This window comes from Fistularia commersonii, chromosome 10 (genome assembly GCF_037954325.1).
Source record: "Fistularia commersonii isolate RoL2024-O1a breed Wild chromosome 10, RoL_Fcom_v1.0, whole genome shotgun sequence".
Lineage (NCBI taxonomy): Eukaryota > Metazoa > Chordata > Actinopteri > Syngnathiformes > Fistulariidae > Fistularia > Fistularia commersonii.
In genome coordinates this window covers 13,039,501-13,050,079 of record NC_141293.1, presented here as the reverse complement: position 1 = coordinate 13,050,079, position 10,579 = coordinate 13,039,501, and the positions used below count along the sequence as shown (strand labels likewise).

At 50.5% G+C, this 10,579-nt stretch overlaps 1 protein-coding gene across 3 annotated transcripts in view; it reads left to right on the top strand.

Moving 5' to 3' along the window:
- crppa (CDP-L-ribitol pyrophosphorylase A) overlaps positions 1-10,289 on the top strand; it is a 52,904-nt gene extending 42,615 nt beyond the window's left edge. For 2 of the 3 annotated variants that reach the window (XM_086153807.1, XM_086153809.1), the window contains exon 10: positions 9,363-10,289. In XM_086153807.1, the coding sequence (XP_086009933.1) occupies positions 9,363-9,467 (105 nt within the window). In that variant the 3' untranslated portion in view covers positions 9,468-10,289. The remainder of the gene's footprint in view (positions 1-9,362) is intronic. The other variant, XM_086153808.1, reaches the window with a different exon arrangement.
- The last annotated feature ends 290 nt before the right edge of the window (positions 10,290-10,579 follow it).

Sequence of the window (10,579 nt, the reverse complement as noted above, 5' to 3'; positions counted from 1 at the left end):
ATGAAACCCTTCATGGCAGATCCATGAGCAGTTTGCAGTCATCTAGCGGCGCCAGGGTCGCAGTCAGGTGTTAGCGCAACAGCACTGAAACAGTCTAGGAGGAGCTGGGAATCTAACCAGGAACGTTTGGTTCCGAGGACGATCCCTTGAAGACCCTGATTTCCTCGGAGAATTTGCTTATTTCCTCGCCATTTAACTGAATGGAAACAGAGTTGCAAAATGTGATGCAATGAAGGTGTGTGACTTTTGTGAGTGCACACACACACACACACACACACACACAGATTAATTTGTTCATTGTCTTTACCGCTTATGCCTGCACATACAGGCCACATCCAGAGACATGTAACCATGTCAAAGTCAGCTTCATTGTCAATATCTCCGCATTTACTGGACATACTTGCTTCTCACAATCCCATGTGAGAAGCAATCCCACTCTTTCCTATCATCTCTATTCCATTTCCATTCTATTATTATTATTATTTTGTAAATTTCATGCTCCCACATGAAATTTACAAAAAAATAATAATAATAGGATGAAAATTAACAGTAAAGCGCACTGTTACATTAAACAGTAAACATTAAACTATGAGGATTGATATTTGACGGCATGAGAAAGTAGCAGCAGAAGGGTTTTCTGTACAGTTTAGTGCAAAGAATGAATGAATGAGAGAGTGAATGGTTGTATGTATCTATATAATCAGTTAATGGGAGTGAACAGTCATATGTTTCTGCATGAAGTGCAGATGAGAGAGGGAATGGTTGTATGTCTTTATGATGTGAATGGTTGCATGTGTATGTGATGCCCTGCGATTGGCGATCAGTCCAGGGTGAACCCTGCCTCTCGCCTAACAGCAGCAGGGACAGACTCCAGCCTCACCTTGTAATCCTGAGTGCAGGATAAACGGTGTAGACCATGAATGAATGAATGAATGAGGATCCCAAAGACTCTTGGGTAGATTTCAGGGTGAAAAGGCATGAAAAGCAAGATTTGCCCAAGCGATTCCTCATTCTTGTCGAGGAGAAGTGAGTCCCTTCGATTGGAGTGTCAGGAAGCCCCGCTGGAGAAAAAGTAATTCAATTTAACAAAGTCAGTTTAAGGTGAAATGGAAATACAGAAGCCTTTTGCCTGCTTTTTTTTTTCTTTGGGTCCTTTAACATTAGAAGCCCCGCGTTCAGGCTTTCGGACCGGGTCCGTAATCGGACCCCTCTTCCCCCATCTTCTTTTTGGTTTTAGCCCCCGGCTACTGCCTGTCTCCAGTGATACGCCGGGCGCGGGGGGGTGTCGGGGGTGCCGAGCGACCACAATACCCGGTGAGGGCCAAGCTGTCAGGAGCCCTGAAACCCGACCCCCCCTTCCCCGTTTTTCGCAGGATCGCATCGCCGGCAGGTCATTCGGGGAAAGACTTTCCATGAAATTACTTCATCAATTAGTCAGACTCACGCCGGGTTGTGGTTTTTTATTTTCTACCTCAGCGGGGCGGGGACGAGGGTCGGAGGTGTTTGGTCTCCTCTCACCGCAGTTCCCACACTCCCCTCAAGTGGAAGCCACTGCCATTTGCAGGCACGTCAAGGTGATAAAACTCTTAAAGGCTCTTGGGTCGCCTGTGGAGCGAGTCTTTTCCAGAGCTCCCGGCGCGCCGCCAGCCCCTTCCGTTGGCTGCTTTTCCAACAGGGCTTGGGGGATGGATGCCCTTGGCGGCGGCGGCAGCGGCGGCGGCGGTGGCGGCTAATCCTCCTGGCTGAGTACGGCGGCAGGTTCTTCTTGTGTGGCAGAAGCCGCTCCTCTCAGATGGAAAGGTTGATTTCATCCGCGGCGTTTAAGAGTAAAGGGGGCTTTAGGGCTGCTTGTTGTGTGGTCGCCCTCCTCCGCCACACCAACTTCCATCCCCGCCATCCAATCGCTCTCCGTGTTTCAAAGACCTGTCGCCTCACGGCTTGTCAACCCCCCTTCAAACGGTGAGCTAAAAGAAATAGAGGCGAGCGATTGAAGTTCCACCCGGTTGACGTGTGGAGGCCCTTTCTTGCACACGTGGGAGCGATCGAGATGTTCGGCCACCGGGTGCCGCAACGTGTGGACGACGAATAGACAGAGGCTAAAATAGCAAACGAGGAGTTCCCTTGTTGGTTTACGACGGGGGCCTTTCTGGATGTAATCCTGTGTTCTCCTGCGTCTGCGTGGGGTTCCTTAGGGCTCTCCGGGCCCCCATAAAAATCCAAAATCCCCCAGGAGATTCATCCAGGCACCCCTAAGAGCATGAGCTCAGGATAAGCGGTTGAAAATAAATGCAAATGACCAATTTAGTCATGGACGTGGGTCGTCTATGACCTAATGGGATGCTAACCCATAGCAAACAACCTTTAGCGGCAGCTAGTTGAAATAGCTCAGATTGAGATGTTTTACTTTTCCCAAATCTTAGATACGCGACAGCAGAGGCGCATAGGTGACTGTTTAAGGCGAACGCAAAACTAACGTCGGGGAACATTTTGCGCAAATGCTGATTGCAACTTTTTGTCAGGCATTGGAGGTAGTGTGCAAAAAAATGGACATTTTCATTTGAGGGGAAGAAAATGAATTTTACTGCCGCAATAAATATAAACAAGAGTTGGTTAGCCATTTGGGGCGCTGCTGCTGCTGCCGCCGCCCGCCTCCTCCTAATGGGACTTGTCTCTCAGATGGGAAAATTCACCCTCTGGCCCACCGAGCAAAAACAAAGAAAGCCGTCTCCGTCTGTGACTTCCATCCCGCCGTAGCTCTCCCCTGACGCCGGCTCATATATTGTCGGCTGACAGTCTCTATTTTTAAATGTGAAATCTGTCAAGGGGAGCTGTACGAATGCCACCGGGGGCCGCCGGGGGGTTTGCGTCACTAATCGATGTAGCAGAGGCGCGGCGGAAAAAAAAAAAAAAAAAAAAAAAAAAAAAAAAGTTGAGCATTTCAAAATATAAATGTGTCACTTTCCCGTTTAATCTGCCCGGCGATACGCCTTTTCCACTAATGTGAATAAATGATGACACTTTTGGCCCGCGGGGGCACCGCTCGCCCAGGATCCACGGCGGTCAATTATTACGAAGTGGAAAGAGAGGGTTCCCGCACGTCTAATAATATTAAAGTGAGTCTCGTAAAAAAATATATATATAAACGTCCTCCTGACAACTTCTCTTGGGAGTCTGGCTCCACACGGCGTCCCCTCCCTCCCCCCCGCCATGATGGATCCCCCGCCATAAACAGGTAAATGCTCCGTCCAAGGCTCATTTGCGTTCGCCGCCTCCCCTTCGGAATCGTCCCATCTTCATCATCGTCACAATGAAGATTAATTTCCCGGATCCGGTTCCGCCGCCTCCTCGCAGCACCCCGGACCCTCCCGTTAGCCCGGGTCGGTCGGTGGCGCCGGGGCGAGGAGACGCTCCCGCGCTCTTGTCTGTCAAGACCATCCACTTATAGGAATTAACTGCGGCTCAGCCTGTCCACCCCCGAGCCGCGATCAGTCAGCTCCTCACACCGGACTCATCTGGATTTCAGCCCGAGAGCGGTTAGATATGCAAATGGCGGCGGCGGCGGCGGTGGGGTAACTCTACCCCGATGTTATGTCCTCCCCATCCCCACCCGAAAAACCACATTTGAGGGCCGAGCGGCAGTTGTGACCGCTTAAAGCCGAGCTGTGCCTGCCCCGCCGCGAACGCCTCCTCGCGACTGATTCATATTTCAAAGGCTGCATATCTGGATCGCATCTTTGATCCCGGCCGGTGATCCAGAGCTAGAACGCTCCGGCACACAAACCCGGAGCGATTGTAAACAACCAGGCCGCTCGTGACGGCGCGAATTAGCCGCGGTCGCCGTCTACGGCGTGCGGTGATCCGGCTCACGGCGCCCCCCGGTGCGCGTAGCACGCATTCCGCGTCGAGACGGTGATTCTTCTTCAAAGCGCAACCAGAGGGTGTGTTCTGATTGGCTCCCCCGCCGAACCAAGCTGCCGTCGGACTTGAGTAACATCAGTTGGATCTCAGTGGTACCGCGGCGCCTTTTTTTTTCTTCTTCAAAGAAACAGCGAGGAGATCGGGGAAAGGTTCTCCTCGAGCCGTTTCAGGGGGATCGTATTTTGACTCCCGTCGTTTTTCGTTTTCCGCCGGGTTGCTTTAATCAATGAGGCCAGAGTTGCCGATCCGCCTTCTTCCTCCTCCTACAACCCCTTCGGTTCCTTTTGGCGTGGAAAATCCATGTCATCTGACTCCCTCCTGAGCTGGTTCTGATTAGGAGGCAGAAGTGCTCGGGGAGATCTGGACGCCGGGTCCCTCGCTCCCATTAACCACGGTCAGGCCCGATTCCACGCCGGTCGCTCTCGCGCCTCGTCACATACGCGTCCAAATCCACGGCGCGCAACCGTCAATGTTTGGCTACGAGAAAAAAAATTAAAAAGGGACGGCAAGAATGTGGTAAACTGCTGACACGTGTTTGTTTTGCTTTCAGGACGCAGATCTGAGGATCCGCGGCGCAGGATGTTCCACATCACAAATCACAGACATGTTGACATTTCAGTGGGATATATTGTTAGCGTATTATTATGTCTGTCTTTGTTCGCCGCGGAGCGTCGAAGACGAGCAAACATCTTTGTCAAGTTATTTTATCAAGCCTGGCGAGGTAAAAAGGCCGGGCGTCGGCAGTGCTGTCTGGGTTATTGCCCCTTCTATTTGGCACCCGCAGCTAAGAAAAGTGTGTTTTGCACAAATAAAAAAGTTAGCTATGTGGCCAGAAAACATGCCCGCACCGATGTAACTTAAGGTCCGTCTCGCACCTCCAACCGCCATCAAACAAAAAGGTCCATGTGAAAGAGACTCAGACATTCATTCATTCATTCATTCATTGTCTACATCACTTGTCTGCACTCAACTTTGGAACATATCATGCAGTTCATGCTGGACAGATCGGTCTATCGGGTCTAGTTATAGACACAAACAATTCACCCTCATTCACACGTCACATGGAGAGATTCACCCATTCACTCATTCATTCACAAGTAATATGAAGACATAGAACTTTTCCCACTCTCACCCCACCGGGGACCTTCTTGCTGTGCCTTCCCTTCGGACATACCGTTTATTGATCACGGAGGTAATTTTCAGTGAGAGCGACTTTAAAACAAAAGCTTCCCGGGTTCTCCAGGGGTTCCGCCCGGGGCGTGGACCCGACCTGAACTCGGATCCACAGCCAACTCGTTTTTTTGGCCGGGCGCAGCGAAAACCGTCCCAGATATGAAAGTAATACGGTTTGTCTCAATTAATCCCGGGGCGATTTAAATCGTCCCACAAGAAGACAGCTGGCCCGAGGGGAGAGCGCCAGCTTCCCGGGGTGGCGGTTGGTGTTCCTCTGGTGGCGAAGCATTCAAACTCAATCCTATTTTGAAAAGATCACTCAGCTCCGCCGCCCCTTTGATGTGACTCTGGAGGGCTTTGCCAACAATCCATCAGCTGCGGTGGAAATGTCCTCGCGAGCTGCTTTGTTCTGGGATTCCAGAAGTGGTGCTAAGAAGGAGTCAGGCGCGACGGAGAAACAGAGAAACATGAGTCGAGGAGCTGGATGGAACCCCGGGTTGACCCGGGTCGTCCCTGGGTTCCCCCGGCTTTTTCACACGGTGCCCCCGCCAGAACGTGACGGGGGTTCTTCATACAGGTTCTCCCAGGGGCGCCTCCGTTCTCAGACGTATCCAGAACCAGACTTCTTCTTGGTGCATCCAGTATGGACACGCTAAAGGTCGGGATTAAACGATAATCCTGTAATTAGCCGTGTTTATTTAGCTGCTTTTTATAAAAAAGTCATTCCAAACAGTTAGACATCAAACGTCACTGACTACTTCCCATTGGTTCCTTCCTTTCAGTGCCATGGTTGTTAAGCAATTCATCCACTAAAGGGCAGCGCAGAGTTCAGAGTTCACATCCTTCTTGCGTTTCGGGTGACGAAAAGGAGACACAAACAGTGGCGAGGGACAACGGCCATTAAATACATATCAGTCATGTGAACGGGGAATTCTTATTCCCGGTTATACTGATGCCCTGTTGTCTTCTGGGGGCGGCTGTGGCCCAGTTGGCAGAGAGAGCGTCCCGCCAATCGGAGCATCGGCGGTTCGATGCTCCGGTTTCCGAGCTCTTCCCGAGGTGTCCTTGGCCAAGACAGCCTGGGTAGCACCTTCCACCATCAGTGTTTGAATGCTATCTTGTGAAAAGCCCTTCGAAACCTGAAAGTGTACAAGTTAGAACCATTTCCTCTCTGTTCCTTTTGAGCATACCGCACAATGGTGCTACTGCTCTGTCTGCCGCATTCGTGAGCTCACGCATCCGTGAGCTCCCTGAAAACGTAGACAATTACGCATGATACGAACAAAGACGGTAATAGAAGGCTCTGTCCATATGTGGATTTAATGTTAAGCATAAACAAGGTCTTACTGGGCTAAGCAACCCCAGGGAGGGGGCCTGGAGCTCCAGGCCAACTCCTGGGGAAGCCCAAAACAGTGCCTCTCGCCCAGTTTGCTCACCTGTTGGACAGGTGCTCCAGACCGGTTATACCGATGCCATGTTGTCGTCGTCTTCTCTGTTCCTTTTGCTTGTCACACTTGAGCATACTTCCCTCCCATGACTTCCGGGCACTGCCCCTTCTGGTGCATTTGGCTATGCATCCGTAAATTCACCCAAAACATATAGGATTACACAGGAAATGAGCATAGGATGAGCAGAAGGCTCTGTCCGAATACCATCTGCCAGTGTCTTCATGGCCTCAACTGTTTTTGCATGTATTTCAGCCTGAGGGATTCCTCAGGGCTTTGTATCAAGGCAGGCTATTGGCTTGTACCACTGCTAATAACTGCATCATGTCCATCCAGGGAGATACCGTCTGTATTTTTACAGTATCATAAAAACAATCATTCTTAGAAATGGTTATTTCTCTCTGCAATCATATGAAAGAATTATATTGTGCAGTGGTCACAATCTCCTCTGGCTGGCTGGCGTGTGCATGCGTGCGTGTCTGGCTCAAGTTTTAGCGCTGCTGGAAATCCATTAGCCACCCTGCTTGTGTGCCGGAGAAACGACCGATACCCAGAGCCGCCCAATGATAAAGGTGATTTATTTCTCAATGACAGCCAGTAATGGCAGCTGCGTGCATGAAGCTGGGGTGAGGGGGTTGCTGCGTAACCAGACCTAAGCCCTGCAAAGCCAGGCGATGCTGTCGTCGATGCTACCAAAGTAGCGGCGAAGATCGTCCGATCACACGCCAACATGTCGGTCGTCCCTCTCTTTTATCAGGCGGGTTCTGATTGAGCCTCTGACAGACGGCGGTTGCTTTCCCGCGTCGGCGTCACACAACACATTTTCACAAGTCTCAGTTTTCTGGACCTCCAGGTTCCTCTGGCAGCTCCAGCTACACTGACTTCTGGCTTTGCCAGTATCAAAAACATACAAGAAGATGAATGTTTTCCATGGAGGTTCTGTGTTTAGGTTAATTCTTGTCAAGTATTCGAACGATATCTGCTTGGTTTTGGGGGATGCTCTAAGTTGCGATGGCTTGTTGTGTTCGTGAAAGAGTTGTTTTGCAGAAACTAGGTTGACTGAGGTTCCTATGGGGTAGCAAAGGTACAACAACTTCAACTTCTCAGGTGTTGGCAGCTATACACGGAAAACTCTCCACGGTCCATTCAGATTGTAGAAGACTCTCGGATGAGGGGAAAGAAATTCAATTCCACTTGCCACGAAAAGAAAGGAGACTGTTAAGGTTCACCTTGATGTGCCATGATGTGTGAGGTTTGTCTTTGGGAACGTGTGAGTCCGGAGATACTGGAGATGCTTGAGTTCATGGATCTACAAAAGACCAAAGCTTGGTTCTTCCAAATCAAAGCATGAAAGAAATTATGGTTTCTGTTTGATTGAAAAGCTTATATTCTGCAAAAATACCAATGGCATTGCGAATTGGTTCAGGTCCTCCCCAACATGGCCGCTCACCTCATAATCAAGACATCACTGCTTCCCCAACTTCAAATGGGATAATTGTAGCTTGTGTCGGGGTCAAATAAAAGTAAATCATCTGCGGAGTTTGTTTTCTTTCTGTTCCTGCGTCTGCAGCTTGTTTCCCCTCGCTGCGTCCTTCCCACAGGCCTCAAAGGCTGCATGAAAAGGCCTTCGTCCCGCGGCGCGTACGGCGTCACGTCAAAAGCCACGTCACCCAAGTTTATTAAAGTCGGCGACCGCCTCATGAGGAACTCCAGGTAGAGCACCAGGAAGAAAATCCTGGAGGGTTGATGTTGCATCAACTACGTTGCGTTTGAAAGATGGAGAATAGGTTGTCCTCTGGCCTCATCGAGGAGCTAAATCATAGTAGGGAGTGGACTGAGGAATGGAGTCGGGGGAGTGGGAGCCGTTGAGAGTTCAAGCCGTCCGCTGAGGAAATAGAAAGGAAACTGGGGAGGAATCACCAAAGAAAAAATAAAACCACAACAGTGGAGTTGGCCTTCAGATCCAGCAAGTTCCAGCAAGGCCCTCCACGGTTTTGCATCGGGTCTGTCCAATACCGAGTGCCGCAAATCTCTGAAAAGGCCACGGCGGTTCTTTTCAGAGGACTTCGCTTTCACGCAAATTTGTGCTTGAAACAAAAAAAAAAAAAAAAGAAATTAATCCGAAGTCCTTTAATTCTGCGGCGTCTTCCTTTCCGCCCGTCTTCTGGGCAAATTGCTCCCGTCTGTTGATTGGGCATGCCGCAAAAGAACGCCGGAGTCACGGAAATCCGTCGCAGAGAATTCTTCAAATCAAAATCAGTGCTGTGAAATTTGCCGATTTCCACTCGCTGACGGCTGCGTGGTTGAGCCTGACACCGTGCGCGGGTTGCGTTTGTCGAGAACGCAAAGGGGAGCACGCCAAAGTCATCATTTCGAAGGGCTGCTACTGCTAAATTTAGCCGTGCGACTTTTCCCCACTCACTTTGCCGAGTGACGTTTGTACTCGGAGGGGGGAAAAAACACAAACAATTGATTTTGAAGGCTCGCTCCTAACACATCTGCTCCTCCCGCCATTACAACAAGTGGAACAACATGGGCATGGTTTAACTTTGATTCCCGCTGGTTTGAACCGGCTGCCGACGGGCCTCCGCCGGCGGTCCCGCGGCGCACACGCACGCACTTCGCTCGGATGGATTCGTGACTCGCCGAACGATAAACGCGAACAAATGTGAATCTGCGTGCCGATGTCTCCGTTTGTTCCCACGGGATTTGATCTCACGTCATCACGCGTGAACCTAACGAGCGCGCGGGGGGAAGGAGGAGGTGCATCGCTGTCTTGTCTGCGGGTAATTTTGGAGTTTCCTCTGCTCTTTTTCTTCCCCCCAGAACGCTGAGGACTGGGAGGGGTCAGCGTCGAGGGTCGCCCAAATCACGTCAGCCTTGATCCGGGAGAGGAGCCATGCTCTGGTGGGACAGCTTCTGCTAGCATGAAGCAGCAGAAAACAGCTCTTCTCATTACTCACCGACACATGGGATTAAATTGGTGCCTGCTGCTGCTGCTGCTGAACGAACCAGCGTCTCCTCCTGCGATTTCACCTCAATTAATCCGACGTCGTAAAAATGGGACGCTCTTCTGATGCTACTGTGGGGCGGATTGAACCCATGCAGCGGTCGGCCGAGGTGTTGGGACGGGAAATTCAGAATTCAGAATCTTCCAGCAAAGCGTTTGAGTCAAACCCGCCTGATGCACACGTGAAATTGACAATTGGCTCTTGGATTTCTGGCTTCCCGCCGCCTTGCGTCCTATTAGCATTGCGAATTGCGGCAGAGTGATACGGAAAAAATGATTAGCAAAGTAGCAGCCTTGTCAATATGTCAATATCGCCCAACCCGCCGAGTCAGCGGCTCAAACAGCAACTTGCCGGTTGCGTCAGCCGGATGATTTAAAGGAGCTGATGAACACCTCTTTACCGGCGAAGGTCCCGGTTTCCAGGCAAGGCCTCAAGATGGTGATGCACTCGCCACCTGATACCCTCTCTGGATTTGGCTGTCATTTGAACAGCCGAGAAGAGGAGCGTAGCTCTTATCGGCTTGAGGTCACCAGTTGAATTGGAGGGCCGGACTGGACTGGATTCGGTTCAAATGACTCAAAGAAGCCAGATGGCCAACCGGACGACGGACACGCGACACACCGTGGAGTGCCTGCACGTCAGCCTGCTGAATAGAGGTATTCCTGTATCTTTGGAGGGGGTTTGTATTTTTGTATCGCCATATACTGTGTTTGGTCAAATAATAAAAATGACAAATATCTTGTTTTTATGTTCCACCTCTGCTTGTTAATGACCGGTTGCACGTTGGGGTTCCAACCACGCAGGCCAAACCACCATTCTGTTCCCTTCAGCTGCCTCTGTTAATATACCTGTTGGAAGAGGTCACTTGGCAGTCGTCTCTTTTCGGAAAAAAATTCTATTGAAGTGCTCTAGAGTTTAAATCCAGGTCTATTTGTCTGTCCGCGACTTTGTGCATGAACGGAGCCTTTAATGACAGAGCTTAGAACAGAAGCGTCTCTTGTTTCCCGCTGCGGAGCGGACCCTAAGCCGGCA